The sequence below is a fragment of the Mixophyes fleayi genome, chromosome 10, assembly GCF_038048845.1.
Source record: "Mixophyes fleayi isolate aMixFle1 chromosome 10, aMixFle1.hap1, whole genome shotgun sequence".
Lineage (NCBI taxonomy): Eukaryota > Metazoa > Chordata > Amphibia > Anura > Limnodynastidae > Mixophyes > Mixophyes fleayi.
The window spans coordinates 32,675,637-32,700,048 of record NC_134411.1 but is presented as its reverse complement, the minus strand read 5'-3'; the positions used below and the strand labels follow the sequence as shown (position 1 = coordinate 32,700,048).

The window sequence follows — 24,412 nt, the reverse complement described above, 5'->3', positions numbered from 1 at the left end:
AGGGTATTTTTTGGGCAAATTATCCTGGGTAAATGCAGAAAAGAATATTGCATTTTGGCACCTAAACTGTAAGCTGAATGTGTGGAAGGAGAACATTTCTACAGTTGTGATTATGTATCAAAAAAAGCAAAAAAAAGTCCAAGGGGTGCCCTAATTTTCTGGTTACAAAAAATGTTGGGGTACATTTAATTTGAGTCCTGTTTTCTCACTCTTGAGCAGTAATATCTTCTCTACATGGACTTGAACACATTCGCAGTACCTATAACAGGCAAACGTTCCTACATTTAAATTATAACGTACCCCAAAAAATAAATATTGTGTATGTTTTAGAGGAGAGTGAAGCTCATCTTTCCTTGAACATTACAAAATGTATTTAATTTTTGTTACATTTACTGGTAACTTCAAAATCATTCAAGGGGGGTATTCAATTGATGGCGGAAAATCCCGCGCTCAAAGAATATTACCGTTAATACGGTAATTACTCGCTGGATTTCAGCTCGCAGCACAGGGAGTAAATGACCGTATTAACGGTTTCCCGCACAGGATTACCGAATTAACGGTAATATTCTTTGAGCGTGGGATTTTCGGCGATCCCGCCGTCAATTGAATACCCCCCAAAGTTGCTTGCTCAATGTATGCTACCATATTTTGGTAAACGTCTGCCCCACACCACAAGTCACTGACTTAGATCACTAAATAAAATATCCTAACAGTATCAATAAATAAAACTCATTTACACTTAAAAAAAAAAAGCCCAAAATGTTGTATTTCTACTATCTTTTCTTTCTTATTATTTCCATTTTGGGAGGCACTAGGTTCAGGCAAATACCAAGAATCAGTGTCGGACTGGAACATGAAGGGGCCACCGGGGGATGTCATGGTAGGGGCCCACTAGAGGGGCTGTGGACATAACTAGTGCCATATAGTACTATATAAGAATGCAGTGTATGCAAAAAGTGCACAGTCTGGGCTGCAAAGCGGAACAGTCACCCAAAATCAGGACTGTCCCACCAGAATCTCTCTCCTACCTGTTCTTTCAGCTCTCACTTCTTGGTGTCTTAAGCTCAGTAGTTACTTGTCTCGATCCTGGAATGTTGGGCTCCTGTTTGGGAAAAAAAGATAGGTACAAGAATAATGAAAAGCCAAGCCAGGAATTAGCACCCAAGGCCCCCGTCCCAACCAGCCCAGATGTTAAATCAATAGCAACACGGACACACACTAATACATTTCTCATACACACGGACACACACTAATGTTATTATAATATTGTCAGGAAAATCTCTGGGATGAGATCAAGATATTCTACGGAAGAGAAAGAAAACAATGGAACTGTAAGCTCTGCAAGCAGACTTCAGAAAACCATTAAAGACACTAGTTAAAGTCCTAAAATTAAAATATGTTCATACGTTAATCGTTTGATTTTTACATTAGACCAAATCCAAGGGAAACAAATAGGGGGGTATTCAATTGTTGCTTTTAACGCGCTAAAACCAAAAAAAAGAGCACTCTAAAAATATTAGCGTTAATACGGTAATTACTCGCTAAATTTCATCTCGCAAAAATTCAGCGAGTAAACTACCGCATTAACGGTATTTACGCGCATATTACCGTATAAACTGTAATATTTTTCGAGCGCTCGGTTTTTTTTGTTTTAGCGCGTTAAAAGCAACAATCCGTCATCTGTATTCAACTAGGAGCGGATGTGAAGATACGTCTGTTGATGAATACGGGTGTAAGTCCACTGTGTTCAAACAGACAATACACAATACATCCAATACATATGCTGGAATATAAAGTCACAAGAGAATGCACAGGAAAAAAAAAATGAAATTAATGTCACCTGTTAATAATATAGTCAGTAAAGAAAAACATGTACGTTTGAGATACTGAAAGCTTGAATTGAACGCTGCCGCGTGCGCTCGGGCTTGGTGCGCCCTTACTGTCGTATTGTATGGTTCTGGGCATGCGCAAAGCGATTTTACGCAAAATACGGCACATAACAGCATTTACGTTCCTTAATAAATCAGGCCCAGAGTGACTGACAGCTTGGCAGCCCTGCTTTGCAGAAATGCACCGTGTGGATTGGCTGATTCATGCACAAGGCCAGTGAGATGACAGTAGGTCATATGACTGTATTTTCCGCTTTGTGACTCATATGTGATATGGGAGGAGCTTCACCTGTCTGTACTGTAGCGGGGAAACATAACCTTTTATCAGAGCTGCTGTGGTATAACAGATCAACACTGAGCAATGTATATTACCTTCAGGATTTATATGTGAACATAGAAATTTTGGCATTTAGTGGTCCTGCAAGCTACCCGTATATGAGTCACGAACCAATAAGTCTTAAACAGAAAAGTCCTTTCTATAAACAGCATGGATAAGGCATAGTTGCCTACTCTCCCGGAATGTCCGGGAGACTCCCGAATTTTTGTGAGTTCTCCCGGACTCCTGAGAGAGCTAGCAAAAATCCCGGATCCAGCTGTCTCCATGTTGAAGATTGGTGGGGGCAGGGCATCGTGGCCCCGTCTCTTGCTGCGATTGGCCGAAATTGCATAGGATTGACAGGGGCGGAGCCTAACGGCGCACCACGCGTGGCCACGCCCCTTTGACGGACCCCCTCCTGGACAGCTGCCTTCAAAAGTAGGCAAGTATGGATAAGGAGAATGAGTTTCAGTGCTGTGAGAGATATATCACTTTCTTACTGATCTAGTCTAAGAACCTAAGTTATGTCTGCACCATTGTACATGTATGCAAACATTGGTGTATGCTATATATCCTCACTGACACAACAATAGTCAGACAAACTCCCTGAAGCTCAGACATTTCTGCCCAAACTTGTCCACTCAGCCAGGAAGAGTCTGTTTGCGTCTGATGTTAGGATAGCCTGTAGTTTACATCTTCGGGGCAAACCATGATACAATGCAAGGGATACAAATTAGTTTATTATTTTGCAGATAATTCAAATACTGGCTGTTTTTACATCTAACAGACAAATTTACATTTATTGCATAAGAGGCTGTTTCTGTGTGAGCAATGGCACTGAGCAATGTCACTGGAGACTGGAGAGTGACAAGAACACTGCTACCAATGTTTCGGTGTGAGCAATGGCACTGAGCAATGTCACTGGAGACTGGAGAGTGACAAGAACACTGCTACCAATGTTTCTGTGTGAGCAATGGCACTGAGCAATGTCACTGGAGACTGGAGAGTGACAAGAACACTGCTACCAATGTTTCTGTGTGAGCAATGGCACTGAGCAATGTCACTGGAGACTGGAGAGTGACAAGAACACTGCTACCAATGTTTCTGTGTGAGCAAAGGCACTGAGCAATGTCACTGGAGACTGGAGAGTGACAAGAACACTGCTACCCCTGTTTCTGTTTGACCAATGGCACTGGATCTCCCGGGGAGGGAGGTACTTATGGAATCCAAAACCCACGAGATCCGACAACGCAACAATAATGTTTTGCTTTGATTCAGATCCAAGCACGCGTGAAAGTAACGAGCCGGCTCACGAGCCTACTCGGATCCCCTAAGTTTGGGTGGGCTCGGTTTTCAGAAAACCGAGCCTGAGCATCTCTACTCTAGTTTGAATATGTCGACATGATTAACATGTACACATTATAACTGTGTCAACATTATGGTGTTGACATTTAGGGGTATATTTACTAAACTGCGGGTTTGGAAAAGTGGAGATGTTGCCTATAGCAACCAATCAGATTCTTGCTGTCATTTTGTAGAATGTACTAAATAAATGACAGCTAGAATCTGATTGGTTGTTATAGGCAACATCTCCACTTTTTCAAATCCGCAGTTTAGTAAATCTAGCCCTTAGACTACATCCCATTGCGTTAGCTCCTGGTACAATACCCTTATCATATCAATAACAAATATCACACAAGATTACACCTCTGCAATGTAACATGACCACTGAGCATTATCATAATGCTATAACACCTTATTTTAAAGTAAACACCCCGTCAATCACTTTAAAACATATGCATCATAGAGCACAATACTTAGAATTCCATGCAGTGCACTAACAACAGAAATGGTACTGTGCAACTCAGACTTTTTCGGGTAGAAAACTTTTACGGAAAAGTGTAAGATCATAAAAAAACATGGATGTTACAGACAGCCGGCAATGCCAGTAAACACAGTGAATGGGGTTAGCACTCAGTCGATACCCTAGAGCAATCCTTATTTTGTTTTCAGTGTCTCTCTAAATCCACAGAATCAATAATCCATTGTGTGGGTCAGTAGTCATTAATACATCATTTACAATTTAACCCAGATTTCTACGTTCCTTCTGTCCTGCCATGTCTAATTTTGCTATCTCCCTAATCTCCCTCTGCGTCTCTTGCCCCAGCTGTCATTTTCTTCATATTGGCTGCGCGACAAAGAGTTGCCATGGTAACCTTACACTTCCGCCGCTGGAAAGAGGACACAATGAGAATTTTAGGCTCTGCGTCAATATTTAGTTTCAGGAGAGTCTTAATAAGTGTGTTAAGTGCTCTGATTTTAATTAGTTTATTATTTTGCAGATAATTGAAACACTGGCTGTTTTTACATCTAACAGACAAATACTTGATAGCTTTATTTTTACACTGAAATTTAAAGTTGATCTAGCGCATGCCCTACCCCAACTATAAACCTGTCATCACATTTTAAATTTACCTCCCCCCTCCAATGCAACATGGTTTTTCCCAAAGTTACTCCTTTTTTATGATTTGCTCTCCTTAATGACTGTAGGTACCTGGAGTCCAGTGAATATATCACAAGATAGGATCTATGAGGCGTTGAAGGAAGACATTAGGGGGTATATTTACTAAACTGCGGGTTTGAAAAAGTGGAGACGTTGCCTATAGCAACCAATCAGATTCCAGCTATCATTTATTTAGTGCATTCTACAAAATGACAGCTAGAATCTGATTGGTTACTATAGGCAACATCTCCACTTTTTCAAACCCGCCGTTTAGTTAATATACCCCTAGGTGTGATCTGCAGCAGAAGATGCTGGTCAGAGTTTCTTTTTTTTATCTATTAATATACCCCCTCTCTAATTGCAGGGAAGGAGGTGTGGGGATCTGTGCACTTTCTCCAGCTGGTAGCCAGGAGGGAACCTCTTGCCATCTGGTGCCTTGGGCACCTTGATGTGTGCTGCTGTTTCCACCTGGATCCTGCCCAGCAATTATGAATATATAGCTGCTTCCAGTATAAAGTCTGGAGGTATAATGGGTTTGGCTTCCGTGACGAATTGCCGGAGGAGTGTTTTTTTGTGTTTTCGTGCCCTAGTGCTCGAAAAAATAAGTAAAAACTTAAAAAACGTGCACAAGGGTGTGGTACATGGCCCTCCTCTAGAAAGGAAAGGCCCTAGTCCCCGACCCCCAGATCCAAAAGGACCCTTAGGGGCCCCTTTAGCACGTGGGATCCATTGAAGCTTCACCCAGGGCTCAACAGCTAGTCCCCCGGAAGGGAGGACCAACAATGGTTTCATGGGGGCCGGAAACACAGGGCCACACAGCCCCCCTAGATCTTTCAGGGACTGAGCCCAAAAGGGCCTACCCGCACCCTAAAATCTGGAAACGTGAAAACATAAAAACGAAAGTATAAAAAACGACAAATATGGAGAAAAAAAAATAGTGCCGAGTGGATACGGCCCCAGCCTAATGGCTGGGCTGGTTATAAAAATTTTCTTGCCTAGCCAAAAGGCCAGGGCAAAGAATGAGGGCGGTGCTAAGAGAAAGTGGTCAAAAGTCCGTGGGTGCCAACATATTCATGTGATATCTGTATTAAGGTCTCCTGACCCATGATTTATGGCACCCTCGGGTCGCCACTTCGGAGTGCCAGGCTTTCAGAGCTGCCCACCCGACATCCTGGCCAGAGGACCAAATGCAGCTCTGCCACAACTGCACTTGATCTTAGCCAAAAGGCCGAGAAGCTGCTGGAAGAGTGTTAGCGGAGGTGAGCCACTTTGAAAAGAAGGCATTGGGTGAATCTACAGGCCTGACTGGGGTCAGGTTATTGAAGGATGGGTGCTGAGTTGAAGAGTTGCTTTAAGGTGTTAAATGCCTGGGGAGTCCACGTGTCCTTAGGAGTCTCCTGTTCGTCACGGCGGTTATAGGGCTGAAAACTGTTGATAAATTGCAGATAAAGGGCCTGATTCATTAAGGAAATTAAGGTAAAAAAATAACTTTGCTCCTGGACAAAACCATGTTACAATGCAAGGGGTGCATAGCAGTTTATTATTTTACACATAAGTTAAATACTGGCTGTTTTTTCATGTTGCACACAAATACTTGATAACTTTATTTTTACAGTGACATTTAAAGTTGATCTAGAACATCCCCTACCCCAACTATAAATATGTCACCACAGTTTAAATTTAGCTCCCCCTCCAGGGCAACATGCTTTTGCCAAGGTGCAAAGTTACTCATTATTTTTTCTTTAATTTCCGTAATGAATCAGGCCTAAAATGTCTGTAGTAGTTGCTAAACCCCAATAACCTCCTGATTGCTTTGACCCTTTTGGGCACTGGCCAGTCGAGTACAAAGAGCTTCTCTAGTTCCATTTCTATACCTGTGCTAAAATGATGTGACACAGAAAGCTCACTTTGTACTTGTTGGAGGAACACTTCTCTATCTTTTCAAATGGTTCATTATCCAGGAGCCTCTGTGATATCACTCTCACGTGGCCTTGATGGTCCTCAAGTGTGTTGGAGAAAACGAGCATATCATCCACATAGATGGGGACTGATGTCTCCAATAGGTCCCTAAAGAGGGAATTCACATATGCTTAGAAGATGACTGGAGCGTTACACAAACGGCATGACTCTGTATTCATAGTGACCATCCTTCCTGTTGAATGCGCCGTCTTCCATTTGTGACCCTCATTGGACAGAGAACAGGTTATAGGCCCCTCGTAGGTCCAGTTTGATGTTGACTGTTGCTCTTGAAGAGGTCAGAGATCGGTGGGAGGTGGTTTCGTTGAGCCCCCAATGGTCCATGCAGGGTCTTAGATCGCTGTCTTTCTTTGCCATGAAGGGAACCTTGCACCAGCCAGGGACCCGGACTCGGTGATGGACATTCACAACAAGTTCTCCTATATGTAGGTGGTCATGGCTTTGTCTCAGCTCAGACAGAGGTATTTCCTGACCTTTGGTGTCATGGTGCTAGACGACAAGCCGATTGGGCAGTTCCAGTCTCTGTGGGTTGTTAGTGTCTCTGATTTTTGTCAATGACCCTGCTGAAACCTTCAGGCAGCCCTTCTGGTCCAGACGTAGTCTCCTCTTTTAGAGTAGTAGCACATACCTTTGCCACTTTTGATGGTTATTGGCAAGTGGTCTGGCATGACTAACTTGTTCCCCTCCTGTATCGTTTTAGCCGTCAAATCAATCACAGAGTTGTGCGCGTGTAACCAGGTGTAAACCGGGATAATTGGGCTCTTTAGAGTGTGGATGGTGTTTAAAGAGATCAACTCCTAGTGACTGGAATCGACATACATACGGATAGTCTTGTGGGTGACCGATGCTGGTGTTATAGGTCGTACATGGACAACTTCTACGGCCATTGGCTTAATGTTCAGAACCAACGGTAGTTCCATCCTGGGAGCAAAGTCCAAATCTATGAAATTGTGTATGGCCCTGGAACCATGAAGGCCTCAGTGTCTACAGGGCAGGCCCCAAGGAGAGGGTGAAAGCTTTAATTGTAGAAATGAACGTAGAGGAAGAATTACCATAATGCTCACCAGATTTACCTTTTTCGGTGATAAAAACTGTTTCACAATAGCTCAGATGTTTTGATATCTGCCCATCTCTCTGAATGCAAGTGGCGCTGAGTCCCTTGAAGGAGGTCTCAGCAACTGAGTTAGTCTTTTATGGCAAGCGGCAATCCTCTAGAATTGTTGTTTCATCTGATCTCTGCTGCAAGAATCCGTAATTCAATAGCATACTGGGCTAATAAGTGACAACATTGCTCGATCTAGGCATTAGTGATGGGACTTGCAGAGTCAAAGATAAGCTTCAGCGTGGCAATGGATCTTTATCATCATCATCATTTATTTAGATAGCGCCACTGATTCTGCAGCGCTGTACAGAGAACTCATTCACATCACTCCCTGCCCCTTTGGAGCTTACAGTCTAAATTCCCTAACATACACAGAGAGAGAGAGAGAATAATTATTAACCCACATCCCCGCACCAGGGATGTGGGAATAGTCCTAGTGGTATTATTATAGGGCTGTTCTTTTCTATGAGAGGGGGACATGCATTTTTTTTTGTGGCTCCCAGTCCCTCTAGGGAGTTCAGCCTCACTCTGACCAGCCAAGGGCCAGTTGGTACAATGGCACGGGACCCCAACTACGGGTTTTCCCCCTATAGTTTTACCAGCTCAGGTTGGCATAGCCTAGAGGCTGGTATTGGTATGTTCGAGGGGAACTTATGCTTTTCTTTCCCCCAATTTTGCTAATATCAGCCTAGGCTGGTATTATTTTTGGGTAGGGCGCGCAGTACTAAAAACTGCATTTTGTGCTTACATCCAATCAGCCCCTAAATGAATAAATACTAATATAGTGAAGGCAGGTTCCTGCTGTCAGCACATGAGTCCACTAATTAAATAAAAAAAGAAGATCGACATTCTGGAATGTTAGCAAAAAGTGAGATTGAAGGGGTTATTTGTTTTTTTTTAAAGAATTCAGAGTTCTAATCAGCTGTGTCATTGTAAAATAACTCCATCTATTACTTCCACTTCTGTTTACTCCAGTTTGATAAATGCCTTTTATTGTCTTTAGCAGTGTAAGCGTAATTTCTATGTACTGCAGACGGTAAGAACTAATAGTTCAACTCAAGGAGATGCAGAATGCCAGGTACGAAGAGACGAGGTGGGAGGGTGTATGACATCATTCGCATCGTCAAGTGGGAGGAGCAAAGCGTATGATGATACCATTTCCGTCAGCACACCACATCCTCGCCCACCTTATGGGGAGGGCAAGTGTTTTTCCAGACTTGCCTGCTCCCTTGAGGGTCTTGGAGATCTCACCCTTCATCCTGGAGTCTGCCGGAAGACCAGGATACCTTTTTATCATATTGAATCCATGTTCGCACTTAGGGGGGGGTTTGCCGTTGCCTGGTAACCCCCTCTCTCCTCCACCCCCGGGCTGCAGCTTCAATCACTACTACAATAGTAGTACCCACTTGAATCATTACTATATTATTGCCAGGGCTTTCTGCGGGTTTCGAGGGTGGTTAAATAACCGTTGTCTACCTGGATCTGTCCCACTGTAACCTATTTACATAGAAATAAGGGATTATGTATTAAATCACATCATTGACTCGTTCATTTTTCAAGCTAATAATTTCTGCAGCTGTGTGTGTGATTATTCTGAGACAATCAGGAATTATTGTTCAAGACAGGTAGGCTTCCTAAAGTTGGAAGATGGGGCAGCACGGTGGCTCAGTGGTTAGCACTTCTGCCTTACAGCACTGGGGTCATGAGTTCAAGTCCCGACCATGGCCTTATCTGTGTGGAGTTTGTATGTTCTCCCCGTGTTTGCATGGGTTTCCTCCAGGTGCTCCGGTTTCCTCCCACACTCCAAAAACATACTATTAGGTTAATCGGCTGCTAACAAAATTGACCCTAGTCTGTGTGTGTTAGGGAATTTAGACTGTAAGCCCCAATGGGGCAGGGACTGATGTGAGTGAGTTCTCTGTACAGCACTGCAGAATTAGTGGCGCTATATAAATAAATGGTGATGATTGCCAAAGTTTATACAGTGCATATAACACTGCAGGATGATATCTGTGTGTGTGAATATATATATTCTATGTAATTACACACACTGTCCTCTGTATGGGGCGGACTATCTTTTGTTAAATGCTATTCGTGCCCCCTCTGTGGGCTGCAAAAATCCAAGCAAAATAAGCATTTGGAAATCTTAAGTTTGCTCCTGGGTTTCATCCTGCACTTTAGTTCCAGAAGTCATTTAGATGTAAATATATGATGTAGCTTATAAACAGGATATATTTTCCTATTAAGTAGAAGTTTTATCCTTTTTTTTATCTGTCCGTAGGGTGACCATGTCTCCCCCCGACCTGTGCACGATCACCGATCTACCAGACCTGCTTCAAAATCCATGCAAAGCCCTTTCACTTCCTGTGCTTGTGACTCAGGAAGCAAAACACAGCAGCGTGGAAAGTGAAAGCACAGCCAGGAAGGGCTCTGCAGAGACAGAGGAGGCCGGAGCCAGTTAAATCCTTATTGTTCTAACACAGGAAGTGTGATCAGTTGTACATTCCAGGCAGTGGTAGCAGAAGAGACAAGGTGAGCATAGTGCAGAGGGGTGTGTACCTGGGTGTTTGCAGAGTATCAGATTGCAGAAAGAGGGTGCAGTTAAAAAAGAAAAAGTAGATAGACCAGAAAAACAAAAAGGCAGCTTATAAAATGTATTGCTCTTGCACGGAGAAGAACTGAGAAACTGGACTGCAGGACATGGTTTGATTGCTAGATTAAAGCTGGTCTTAGAGTCGCATCCCCCTATCGGCAGAGAAGTTTTAGCATGGCTAATGCACAGACCGAAGTGGCACTGCTCCCTTACGACGGCACCTGCGACGCCTGTGAGCCGGACGAAGCCCGGGAAGCGGCTATAATCTGCGATGACTGCCATTTCTCTTACTGCGATTTGCACGCTGACGAACACAAGCTGCAGTACGCCGGACACAGGGTCAGAGACTTCTCGCAGCCGGCCGAAGAGGAGGATAAACCGGCCGCGGAGGAGCCGGTGACCGACAGGAAGCAGAACGAGGTGTCCGAAAGGAAGAACTGCCCCTTGCACAAGCAAGAGCTGAGTCTGTACTGCAAGGAGGACTGCAAGATCATCTGCGTCTTGTGCGCGGTGGCCGGAGACCACCGCCAACATCAGCTTATTACCCTCAACGAGGCCTACCAAGAAATAAAGGTACGTAGTGTGCAGGGGAACTGTCGTACCATAAAGTCATGGGCTTATTTAATAACGTGGTGCACTGTGACCCGTAGCAGCCAATCAGATTCTAGCTGACATTTTTTTTAGTGCTGTTTAGAAAATGAAAGCAAGCATCCGATTGGTTGCCATAGGTTACAGCTCCTATGGACATCGCACCATGCTACTAAATAAGCACCATAGTTTTCAAGCGCATATAACCAAAAGTATAACAAGGGATGGTTATTATTTAATACGTCAGCAGCTATCACCTGGTTTTGTTTGTTAGCTGGCTTTCTAATCAAAATGTGATGATCGAAATGATGGTAGTAATAGCTAAGGAAGTATCACCTTACATGAGGTCTTTGTTACTTGTATACAGGGTTTCCCAAATCCAGTCCTCAGGGAACCCGAACAGTGCAGGTTTTCCATATCTCCTTGTTGGAGCACAGGTGTATTCATTACTGACTGACACATTGTAACAGATCCACAGGTGGTATAATTATTTCACATGTGACCTGGAAAACCTGCACTGTTAGGGCTCTCTGAGGACTGGATAAAGGAAACACTGCACTATTGTTGGGGTATCGGGGTGCACCGATACGTCTAATAATCACCTTCAATGTTGACCATTCAGATATCAGCAATCAGTTAACTGAGGAACAGAAAAACACTTTGACACATTGATGATTTAATGACACCAAGTAGCTATGATTCTGTTCTGATTAGAGGACTCTTGGCGTGTTTATTTAAAGGAAAAAAATCTTATAAGGGGTACAGCATCATCAGCAAATCATATTTGAGATTTAACAATATTGTATACAAAGCAGAAATTTATTGTCAAAAATATTTTTAAATTCTGTCTGGAAATTCTAAAAGCATCATCTGACATTTTAAATATTGTCTTTTTTTAAGCATTGTTTGATATTTTAAACATTGTCTGTAAAGGTGTTATATTTCTTTAACCTTTTCTTATTATTCTGCGGTAAATTTTTGTTCCAGTGCTATAGGTGTGAGTTTATTTACATCAAAGTTACTTTCTATTTTAGCATTTTCTGCCAAGCTAGCATATTAAAATAATCATTTCCACAAAAAGAAGAAGGAGTCTGTTAACTACTGCAAACCAAAAAGCAAGTTCATGTCAAGTTCATACATCTATTCTGCAAATTCTGTATAATTGTTTAGCTATATATTATGTAGGGTCCATAGACCTCAGACTATATACCTGAATGGCTCTGGTGGACAATAAAAAACAAAAGGAAGTGAGGTACGCATTAAAAGGTTTTTCTACCTTCAGATTACTTTAATTTTGTGATTTGTGCATGCCCTCTTGCAGCTTTTTCTAAATGCATTGCTTTATTATTATCATTTATTTATATAGCGCCACTAATTCCGCAGCGCTGTACAGAGAACTCATTCACATCAGCAGACTGTAAGCCCTGCTCCATTGGGGCTTACAGTCTAAATTCCTTAACACATACAGACACAGTGCAGAGAGAGTAGGGTCAATTTTGATAGCAGCCAATTAACCTACCAGTATGTTTTTGGAGTGTGGAAGGAAACTAGAGCACCCGGAGGAAACCCAGGCAAACACGGAAAGAAAATACAAACTCCTCACAGATAAGGCCATGGTCGGGAATTGAACTCATGACCCCAGTGCTGTGAGGCAGAAGTGCTAACCACTAAGCCACCGTGCTGCCGTTTTTTTACTATCTTTTTGTGCTTTTCAGCCATGGATTTATGTCGCCAATCACGATAATTCATTGCCCTGTGATATAATGCAAATTATTCAGTGCAGAGAGGGCAAGGGCGCTCCTCCCTAAAACCTTGGGGAGACCATCAAAATGTTGCTATGGGACACTGAAACTTTTATTTACACCCCGACCTGAAGGTAGTAATTCCCTTTTAATTCTAAGGAGTACCACACATTGCTGAGGGAGGAGACAATCAGGGTATAGCCCTGAAGTTGTAGTACAAGTCCCAGCAAGCTCTCTGTTTATTTGTAGTAAGTTGTTGTACTTTAATCATGGAGGTTTTCAGGAATTATTAACGCTCCTTTCAGAAGATGTTCAAATAGCGCAATGATATTGAAGCATCGTTAGTAACCAGCAGAGATGAACTTTGATCAGTTAGTGGAAGTTACTGGATGACGGCTAATGATTGATTGTTTGCTGCATCTGCTGCGGCTTACGCCATATTGTTAAATTAATCTTCAAATATGTAGTTGTCAAAGGTCCATAATCTCAAAGAATAGTCACATATTTCTAAGATTTGTTTCTAAGAATGAGCTTGGTTGAAATACTGAGCAATTTGTGGCTCTAGGGATTATGTATAATTATTGGGTAGGTGTAGTGTTCTATGTCTGTATAGAGTGTAATATAATTGTATTATGATCATGTCCAGGGGTCAGGTCATGTTGGGGGTGTAGTGTCCTATGTCTGTATAGAGTGTAATATAATTGTATTATGATCATGTCCAGGGGTCAGGTCATGTTGGGGGTGTAGTGTCCTATGTCTGTATAGAGTGTAATATAATTGTATTATGATCATGTCCAGGGGTCAGGTCATGTTGGGGGTGTAGTGTCCTATGTCTGTATAGTGTGTAATAGAATTGTATTATGATCATGTCCAGTGGTTAGGTCATGTTGGAGGTGTAGTGTCCTATGTCTGTATACAGTGTAATAGAATTGTATTATGATCATGTCCAGTGGTCAGGTCATGTTGGAGGTGTAGTGTCCTATGTCTGTATACAGTGTAATAGAATTGTATTATGATCATGTCCAGTGGTCAGGTCATGTTGGGGTGTAGTGTCCTATGTCTGTATAGTGTGTAATAGAATTGTATTATGATCATGTCCAGTGGTCAGGTCATGTTGGGGGTGTAGTGTCCTATGTCTGTATACAGTGTAATAGAATTGTATTATGATCATGTCCAGTGGTCAGGTCATGTTGGGGGTATAGTGTCCTATGTCTGTATATAGTGTAATAGAATTGTATTATGATCATGTCCAGGGGTCAGGTCATGTTGGAAGTGTAGTGTCCTATGTCTGTATACAGCATACTTACCTACTTTCTTCAGCTCCCTTCCGGGAGCCAGCCAGTGGAGGGGGGCGTGAAGGGGCGGGGTGGCCGAAATCGCGTCATTTCGGCCCCGCCCCCTGTGACGTCATGACGCAAATTGCGTCATTTGACAGCGGGGGCGGGGCCAAACGCCGCGATTCACCGGGAATCGCGGCGTTTGGGATCTAATTCTGCCCACTTCACTAGGAAGTGGGGCACTTCCTAGTGAAGTGGGCAGAATTCGGGAGATTGCCACACTCGCCCGGGAGTCCGGGAGACTCTCACAAAATGCGGGAGTCTCCCGGACATTCCGGGAGAGTTGGCAAGTATGGTATACAGTGTAATAGAATTGTATTATGATCATGTCCAGTGGTCAGGTCATGTTGGGGTGTAGTGTCCTATGTCTGTATAGTGTGTAATAGAATTGTATTATGATCATGTCCAGTGGTCAGGTCATGTTGGGGGTGTAGTGTCCTATGTCTGTATACAGTGTAATAGAATTGTATTATGATCATGTCCAGTGGTCAGGTCATGTTGGGGGTATAGTGTCCTATGTCTGTATATAGTGTAATAGAATTGTATTATGATCATGTCCAGTGGTCAGGTCATGTTGGGAGTGTAGTATAGTGTAATGATTCATCACAAACAATGTCATGAAATATCATGATCATTGCTTATTCTCTGCCCCCAAACACTTTTTCTCTAAGTATAGAGTATAGTTGTATAAACGAGACACAGTCACCTGGCTCAGGATTCCAAGGAAAGTGATTCCTAAAATAGAAAATGTATTTATTGAAGTGATAAAAATGTGTCTGCGGGTCTGACTGTGGCCAGACTAGGTTCTCGCCCCCAACAGCAGGTGTGGGACATTGTCAGGGGCTTAGCTGACTGACCTCACAAAATCCAAGACTGAATAAATACATCGTTCTTAAAGAGACAGTGACTCCTTATAACGACTCCAGGCAAAATCTTGTTACACTTAAAGCAAATATTATAACTACACGTGTAGAAGGGGAAACAAAGTAGACATAAATAAATAAATAAAAAATGGTAATTGAAAACAAAAGGGGGAGAGGAAGGAAAATAACAACATAATAACTCAATATTAGTAGTACACTTCCTGAATAGCGATTCTTTGTATTTCTGCTTATTATAATATTACCAGTCTATACAAAATAGACATATTGGGCCCCATTTAAAGCAAAGCAAAACCGTGTTGCACTGTGGGGGGTGGGATTTAAAGTGTATGTAGAGATTTAGCGATCAGAAGGGGCTCAACTCTAAACCGCAGTATAAAAATAAAGCTGTCCAGTATTTTTCCTGCATGCAAAAAAATAAAAAGATGAATTTCCACCCCGGTTAGTCCAGAAATAAATTTGCTCTCTTCTTTTTATTTTTAGCTCTAATTGAGACCCAATATAAATAAATAGATGAGAAAAAAACATACAAAAAAATATAGCTTTAAATTGTACAAGAAATAGGTTTTATTTATAAAAAATGTTTAACAGTTGTTGCTATATTCTATTTTTTTATCACGCCTGCCACACCATGTAGTAAAAAGGGGGCTTCCCAGCCCTGTTACCTGAAGCTAGGGGCTTATTGTGCATGCAGTGCTTGAATACATACTTGCCAACTTTTGAACTGTGAATTCCGGAAGTTTCTGGACAGGGGGCGTGGCGTGGTCAATGGCGTCATTTTGGCCCCACCCCGGCGACAAATCACGGCATTTTGTTGCGCGGGGCGGGGCCAAAATGACACAATTCACGGCGAATCGCATCATTTTGGCCTTCAAATAGCAGTACGCGGGATACTTACCTGCTCTCCTCGGGAGTCCCCCGGACATTCCGGGAGAGTTGGCAAGTATGCTTAAAGAAAAGGAACCTCAATGCCTCTCCAATAGAGGTCAGTTCCACCCCCTTTTCCTTTATGGGGAGCGGTGCAGGTGCAATATTGTAAGAAAACATTGTGATAAAAGTGGACTCATTTAAATATGATTCTACTTGAAAACCTAAATAGATTACAACTAATTTGTTTGTTCACTGTGAAGTTTTTAACTACTGCAAAGCTCTGCAACAGAGATGTCTTATTTTACTCAGGAACGAAAATATATCTGTCACCTGGAGGCAGCCATTTTGTGGTTTGACACCCTATTCACAAGAATGAAGCCTGTAGATATTCCTGAGGTACAGCTTCTTCGTGCATCGCTCCTGGTACATCCCACAAGATGGCTGCCTGCTCTTTAAACCGCCTTTTATCCTTCTAATGTTTATTCATTTGCAATATTTCAAGGGGGAGAAGTCCCCCCAGTAAAACAATTATCCTGCCTAGCGCTTTCTTAGTTATATCCTTGTGTGACCTTTTCCCTCCTTCCTGTAGAATAGAAAACCAGTTGACCTGAAGGTGGCCATGGGTGAAATGGTAGAAAAATTGAAGGAGAAGTGTGCCAACCCCAAAGTAAGTGAGAGTGCATCATTCCCACGCTCTGTCTGCTCCCTCTTTTTCTCTAATCCCCCCCCCCCCCCCGTCTCATTTGTCTATCCACCTGCTGTTTTTCCTGAATGTTATGTGGGGTGTGTTCTACTTTTGTTACTTTTGAGGCAATTTACTTGTAGAGTTTGGACACCGTTCAAGAAGCTTCTTCTCTCCTTTTCACTCACTTGGCGTCTTCCTCTGTATAATTAATGGGTTCAATGGGGCATCTTTAATTTGGTCGCTAAGGAACAGGAGAGAACCCTCTTCCAGCTGCCTCAAATTGCAAACACCGTTCAGTAAGAAGGTCCTTGCCCGAGCACAGCACCACCCTCGGCAGAATAATATCTGTGTCTCCATCATACCCACAATCCCTCTCTTCTGTCTGTTCGTTTATGTGTTGCTGGAGTTTGATGAGACAGGGGAAAAGCTAAGTGCAAACATGTTTCTGAATCTCCTGGCACCCAGCACAATTCAGCAGGAACACGAGCTGCCAGCACAATTCAGGGCTTATATCTGGTTTGAGGATAACTTTATCCTGGCAATTCCGCTACGACATTTTCAGTGCCTCATTTTGAATTCCTTAAAATGTTATTCACATCCCTCTTTGCAACATGTCTGGTACTTTTGCAAATATGCTATCTGCTTTTAGCACCCTCAGACGTACAATTCAGCAACACTGAAAAACAACACACGTTGCACAATAATTGCTTTTTACGCTGCCCTCATTAACATTAAATCTTCCTGATTGTTGTGTATTGATTGTTAATGCTGCTTAATAGATGTCGAAATCGATGCATAGTGAATGCTGTTCAGAAAGTGCGTGTACAGGTCCAATTGCTTTTTTTTAGGCTATCGGAGTGGTAGGGCATTTAATAGTCTTTGAGAACACGTGTTAAATGTAGAGATACTCAGGCTCTGTTCCCCGAGAACCGAACATACTCGAACTTAGCAGGTCCGAGCTCGGCTCAGTACTTTCGGATTTGAAAACGAGGCAAAACGTCATTGTTATGTCGTCGGATCTCGCAAGTTTTGGATTCCTTTTTAAGATCCAACATAACGGTGGGTGTGAGGAGGGCGGTCCCAAGGACAATTCCATCTTGCCCCATTTTTCTTTTCTGCCACTGCTGTGAGCCAATGTGTCCTAGATGTGCTAGGAACTGCCGTGTGTTTGTGTCATTGCTCTGTCGCTTACCATCCAGCCAGGTCGCTGCAGTATTTGTCCGAAAGTGTATGACAATAATAATGTGACCTGTGAGGTGGTCAAAATTGTCTGCAAATGACTTGAAATTAGTTTTATTGAGGTTAATAATAATGTAGGAACAAAAAAAGAGCAAAATTATGTGATTTTTTTTTTTTTTTTAGCATACTTTAGGATTTTTTGTAAAAAATACAAAACCAAAACATACGAGGGCGGTTTTGCCAAAACCAAAACACGAAGCTAATCCAGATACAAAACCAAAACCAGTTCACGGGGGTCAGTGATCATCTCTAGTTAAACGCTTTAAAATGACACCTGTGTGTAAGAATTGACGTTTGATGTAGTGATGACACCTGGAAGTTGCTCTGTGCTCCGCAGACACGTCCGTGCAGCAGGGTACTGTAATTTAGGCTTATGCAACCTGTAGCTCTATGACCGTTGTGAAACTCCAAGTCCCACCCTTTGGCTGGCAGTGCATGCTAGGACTTGTAGTTCCTCTGATGTTGGGGACTCTACAGTGTGCCTTCCTCTGCTTTAACCAAATCTCTTCTGCCCCAGTATGCAAGACAGTCACAGGCTCTGTCATTTAATCATTGCAAAACATGCAGATGTGTGTGCGCCAATACCCGTTGTTGTTGTGCCAATCATAGGCGCCCAGCAAGAAAAATTTAAATCGCTTTGAAAATGGTGTCTACGATCGGATTTGGACCACTTGCTTAATAAATGTATACTTTCATATTTTTCTTCTGAAATACTGGTCACTAATTCCTCATTGTTTTGTCTAAAAGAGTAATTTATACACTTTAATGTTTTTATTGCATTGGTACTAAGCATTTATTGCTCCGCTTCCCTGTATAAAGTGCCCTTGGATTGGCAAAAAGCTTCCCTTTGAAAATATTGGCTAATTCGGTGTTTGACACCTTTCATACACAGAGACGCGGGGGTATTTGTGTAGTGACAGGAGGGGTTTACTGACGACTACTTTTTTTTTTACTAACAAATGACTATTTGTCCAGTTTTTACTAACTGGTGACAAACATGTCTTACTCTGTAATTCACGCCTGCCCTTTCCCAGCTGTGCTCTGAATTCTGTTAATAATAATTTCTGTTCATTCCCTCGTGTTCCCGGACACCGCAGAGCCCAGCGTGCGCTTCCATTACTTGATTTATCCCTGCAGGATAAAGGCTTGAGAGAATTGATGTTAACGTAGGTGCCTAATTGATGTGTTCTCCTCCTATTACGGTTTCATTTGTCTGGTTAGTGATGTTAGGATGTATGCCTACAGCTCTGCCCAAGTACTGATAGATGCTTTATGGATTAGGGGAATTGAGGCATCCTGGTGATCTTAAATCCTGTAAAATGTGCATTCAAAGTCCTGGAAGAAGTCTTTGCCCCCCTCAAACTGTGGGGTCCCTACTCTTCGCAGCTTGACCACAATACTGACTCCTCCTGTGGAATTCCACCTTAGAATGTTCTCAGAATAAAGATTGTTTTCAATTAAAGGCACTGTCTGCATTCAGATAATCTGACGTGATTGATTTTTGGGCGCCCTCCTGCGATTTTACTAAACACTTTAATTTCTCTTGCTGGATTTCATCCCTGCTCTTATACCATGACTTTATAGGAGCAGGCAGATGTGTTTATTTTCATTTCCGCAGGATACAATGCAGCTTTCCATGGGATTCAATTATACCCCGGGCGTCGTATCCACGGGCAACTCTACCTGCTCATATAAAGGCGTGACTGAAATGCACAGACAGAGTAGAAAGATACAGCTTTGTACACAAGTTGAAATTTACATGCTCTTTAAATTGTTAATGTCCATCTACCGTCACCAGGTGACCTCCTTCAGATGAGTAGTTACACTTAGGGCTCTCTTTATTAAGACCGCCCTATATTAATAAGATTTTCCATCACTGCATTGAAATCTTTTTTTGACCAATTTATTAGGAAAGTGTCACCGGGGCGGCGGAGGAGTCTTACTGTTCTCCTAACCAGTCCTCTGGTTACGCTTGAGCTGGCGTGCCGTTTCGGACATATGCAATAGAACCGGAACCCCGGACTAGCTGGAGCACACTCTAAATACCGGCCCTTTTCACGAGCCTTGATTTAGGCTTCTAATTTTTAGTGGGCAGTGGAAAAGATGAATTTATCTTCATTTTTTTATGGTTGGAAGCTATTTTTTTTTAGAACACAGGTTATCAATCCTATATAAACAAGAGATGCTCACTGACCCCCGTGAAGGGGTTTTGGTTTTGGATCTGGATTAGCTTCGTGTTTTGGTTTTGGCAAAACCGCCCTCGTGAGTTTTGGTTTTGTATTTTTTTAGAAAAATTGCTAAAATATGCTACAATCACATAATTTTGCTTTTTTTTGATCCTACATTATTATTAACCTCAATAGCACTAATTTCAAGTCATTTGCAGTCAATTTTGACCACCTCACAGGTCACATTATTATTTTCATACACTTTCGGACAGATACTGCAGCGACCTGGCTGGATGGTAAGCGACAGAGCAATGACACAAACACACGGCAGTTCCTAGCACATCTAGGACACATTAGCACACAGCAGTGGCAGAAAAGAAAAGTCAGAAGAAAAGCCTAGTATTTGTATATCAGCAATGAAAAATGAGCAATAGAGCTCTTCTCTTTAGGTGTATATAACACCATACACTTTTTTGTGCAAATTTAGAAGAAAAGCCTGCAAGGACTAGTAGTTGTATTTCTGCAATGAGAATTACCAATGGAGCTCTCCTTTCTGTGTGTTACCTATATAACACTGTAGAATTGAACTGCAGAATTACATCAACCCTGTAAGCACTATTATTTGTATTTTTCTGCAATGAGATTTAACACTGGAGGTATGGAGGTCTCCTGAATGTCACTGATTACTTTGTTTAACACTGCTACTACCCTCCTCTTTCAATTCTCTAACTTTGCCTGCCCAACTGCTCTACACTATATGCTACCCATTCTGTATCCCTCTCACAAATGGCGCTAGATCGCTGCGGAGGGCGGTATTTATAGATTCCAAAACTCGCAAGATCCGACGACGTCACAATGACATTTTGCCTTGTTTTCGATTCCGAAAAACTGCGCGTTCGGGTGTGTTTGGTTTCCGAGGAACCAAGCCTGAGCATCTCTAATATAAACCAGTGTTATGACTAGAGGCACACAGTGCCTCATGCCCCAATTATATCACTATTTGCCGGTGGATTGTTAGACTGTATTCTTCTGAATATTGGCTTAACCCACAAATGGCCGATTCCGCTAAGTGGAGACATTCCGACCTAAAGGCTCTTTACCTACTAGTAACTGAAATCAGATCTGGGACTGAGATAACCTAGTACTTGGCCCTACAGGAATCTCTTGTCTTAAAAATGTGACTTGTGATGAAATGAAGAAGCCTCACACACCTAGAAATGAAGATATCTTCATATAACTAATGTGATGTTAAATACTTTTGTGTCAATAAAGTATTATAGAAGTGATACCTTTGTTGGCTAACCAAAATTTTTATTTTATTATATTTGCTAGCTTGCAGAGCACAGATGCCCCTTCATCAGGCAAGATTACAAATGATGAACTTATAAACTTGCCTGATGAAGGGGCATGTGTGCTCTGAAATCTAGCAAATATAATAAAATAAAAATTTTGGTTAGCCAACAAAGGTATCACTTCTATAATACTTTATTGACACGAAAGTATTCAACATCGCATAGATTTTTCTGGCTAACACGGTACTGCAATAATAATAATAAAAAAAATAAATTTGCTACACATTTTCATATAACGAACATATATCAGAGGACTACTCTAGGCTACAGTATGTAGCAGTGGTATGTCTGCGTGTGGGGGAGAATTACTGATCGTGGATTATAGAAAATCCTGCCCCCATTAGATGGAATTTTGCATGATAAGCCCAAGAAGCGCATTCCTGTATCTTAACCCTTTATTTTTATGTTTGGATCTCCGAGGCTGTAGCAGTTAGTTCCTATTGCAGGGTAATGTTGTGTTAAAAAAAAAATGAGGCACATTAAAAGTAAACTCACATCATAGATTATTGCCATGCATGCAATACTGATGCATTGTAATATATGTTTTCATTTTCAATACATGAGATGAAACAAACAGTAGACACCACTATTTAACATTGGATAATCCAATTAACTTAACTTTGTGTTTTTATTTTTTGCAAAGGTCTTAAAAACAATAGTTGTATTAAAAACAGAGGATTGAATTTGCAGAACATTAGACCATCACTACCTCTAATACATAGGACCACATTTACAAAGAACACTGGGGGTCTGATTCATTAAGGAAAGTGAAACAAAAAAAATGAGTAACTTTGCCCCTTGGCAAAACCATGTTGCGTTGGAGGGGGAGGTACATTTAAAATGCGGGAAGAACAGATTTATAGTTGTGGTGGGTTCGTGTCCTAGATCAACTTTTAAATGTCAGTGTAAAAATAAAGCTATTAAGTATTTGTGTGCTACATGAAAACACAGCCAGTATTTAACTTATGTGCAAAATAATAAACTAATTTGCACCCCTTGCAGTGTAACATGGATTTGTCCAGGAGAAAACTCACTCATTTTTTTTTCTTTACTTTCCCTAATGAATCAGGCCCTGTAGGTTTAAAGTCTTGGCTTTAACCCTGTGGACTTATTTGGTTCGCCCAGTGCACATCTTGGCCTACTTAAAGACTTATTTTAACAGACTGGCTTATTTGTGCCCCCCTGCAACATTGACTAAATACAGCGCTTCATCTTTCTACGTTCCATCTGTGCATTTCAGACAAGTCTTTATATGAGCAGGTGGAGTTGATTATTTGCATTGCCATGGGCACGACACAAAGCTGTTTTGTAGGCTAAACCATTTATGCCAACATTCATGGCATTTTTGGGCGGGGCTTAATGATGCAAAATTGCATCATTATACCCCGCCTCCATCAAGTCTGGTAGGATGCCTACTCTTCCGGGAGGGCTCCTCGAATATCGGGAGCCTCTCAGAAATTCCGGGAGAGTAGGGAAGTATGGGCTAAACCAACATCCATGAGCGTGTAGCCTATCAATTCACTAGGAACCAGAGATGACTAAGGCGTGAGGCGTACCTCGTAATGTCATTGGTCCCTAGTGAAGGGATAGTCTGCATCACTCTGAAAACTAGTGCAGCCCACAAAATGTCTGCCTCCAGTGGACGTAGCCGACCACTAGGCTTTACCTTGTATCTTTAAGTTTAGTGGTGCTACAAAATTGATCAATGTCTTATTTCTTTCTGTGTCTTTTATAAACAAACGGTGGACAACTTGCGTGGGCTCAGAGACCACGGGTGGTGGAACTCTGGAAGCTGTACAACTTTCACATTTATAACCCCTTGTTCTCCTGGTATCCGTTAGGCCACACGCACTGAGCTGAAGACCTTTATTCAGAGAGAGTTTGACCACATGAAGCAGCTGGTAAACGAGGAGGAGACGAAGGCCTTGCACTTTGTGGACCTCCAGGAAGCCGTGGCCTCCGCTCACGTGACCGAGGTCCTGGCAGAGCTTAATGTCCACATGGGAAAATTAATGACCGAAATGGCTGAGATTACCCGGCAACTGAACAGCTTTAACCAACTGGTAATGCAAAAATCTGAGGTAAATGGATCACTTATCCTGGTATTAATCTATCTTCTTGCTGTGTGGCATTGTGTTACGCGGGGTGATAGACCAAGTAGAACTTCCTACACAAAGCGACAGTTGTACAGTCTGTACGGATGATCACAGTCATGTTTCCCCACTGATAAACTAAAGATTACTTATAATATTTGGATTCCTCAGACTAGAGCATGTTATTAATTGAATCTTTATACTGCTATTATTTGTCGCTGTCCAGCCATAAGAAGTCATAACCTTCTGGTGGGCCATTTAGAAATAACCCAACTTTTTTGATGCTTGTTATGATTGTTTAGATATGACGTTAAAGAGGAATTGTCACTAAGGGAATTTTAGATTTTAATTAAGTAGAAACTAACTTTAAACTTTCTCCTCCCAGAATTGTTCCTCTTTCCACACATTAGGCTGGGCGGGGATCTAGTATGTAATGAGCCCTGATTCTGATCCCTCAGCTAGTCAGACATCCATCTCTCCGCTGCCATCCTTCCGCTAGATGTGTGAGCTCAGCGCTCCATACTAGGCTAGAGTGCATAGAGTGGGGAGTCAGAGTGCTGCTCAGAAGAGTGATTAGCATACTGACCATGCTAATTAGCATAAAAGTCACACACTTACTGCATGCTCTCCTGACAGCATGGTGAGAGGGAAGAGGGATTTGTTTGGGAGAGAAAGTATATATTAATCTCTACTAAAGATCACAGGAACATGTAGGTGGACTTTGGGTTTCTACAAATTCTTGAAAATTGTCTTTTTAAAAGGTTTCCCAAAAAAATAAATATCATCTTCACATTCACATTGCTTCCTGCTCAATTAGAGCTTGTGATCTGATTAAATCACCATAGGCACATAGTCTCGATCACATGGTATGAGCCAATTTCATAAGACACGCGAACACCGGGTGAACATACCAACTCCATGCAGGTGGTGCCCTGTTGGAATTGAACCCATGGCCCCAGTGCCAAAAGACATCAATGCTAACCACTGTGCAAATGTGGACATCATTTAAAAAAAATATTGTATACAGTAATTTGCTGTAAGACATATAGAACCACTGAACTGTTCTCTAACACGTTT

The 24,412-nt window shown here is 42.1% G+C and overlaps 1 protein-coding gene and 1 long non-coding RNA gene across 3 annotated transcripts in view; both read left to right on the top strand.

Annotated features, from left to right (window-relative positions):
• LOC142103953 (uncharacterized) overlaps positions 1-4,838 on the top strand; it is a 396,555-nt gene extending 391,717 nt beyond the window's left edge. The window contains exon 3 of the long non-coding RNA XR_012679468.1: positions 4,820-4,838. This is a non-coding gene — a long non-coding RNA (uncharacterized LOC142103953). The remainder of the gene's footprint in view (positions 1-4,819) is intronic.
• Positions 4,839-10,147: 5,309 nt separating this feature from the next.
• Positions 10,148-24,412, top strand: part of TRIM44 (tripartite motif containing 44) — a 70,693-nt gene continuing 56,428 nt past the window's right edge. Inside the window, exons 1-3 of one of the 2 annotated variants that reach the window (XM_075188350.1) lie at positions 10,148-10,953; positions 16,388-16,465; positions 23,084-23,323. In XM_075188350.1, the coding sequence (XP_075044451.1) occupies positions 10,555-10,953; positions 16,388-16,465; positions 23,084-23,323 (717 nt within the window). In that variant the 5' untranslated portion in view covers positions 10,148-10,554. The remainder of the gene's footprint in view (positions 10,954-16,387; positions 16,466-23,083; positions 23,324-24,412) is intronic. The other variant, XM_075188349.1, reaches the window with a different exon arrangement.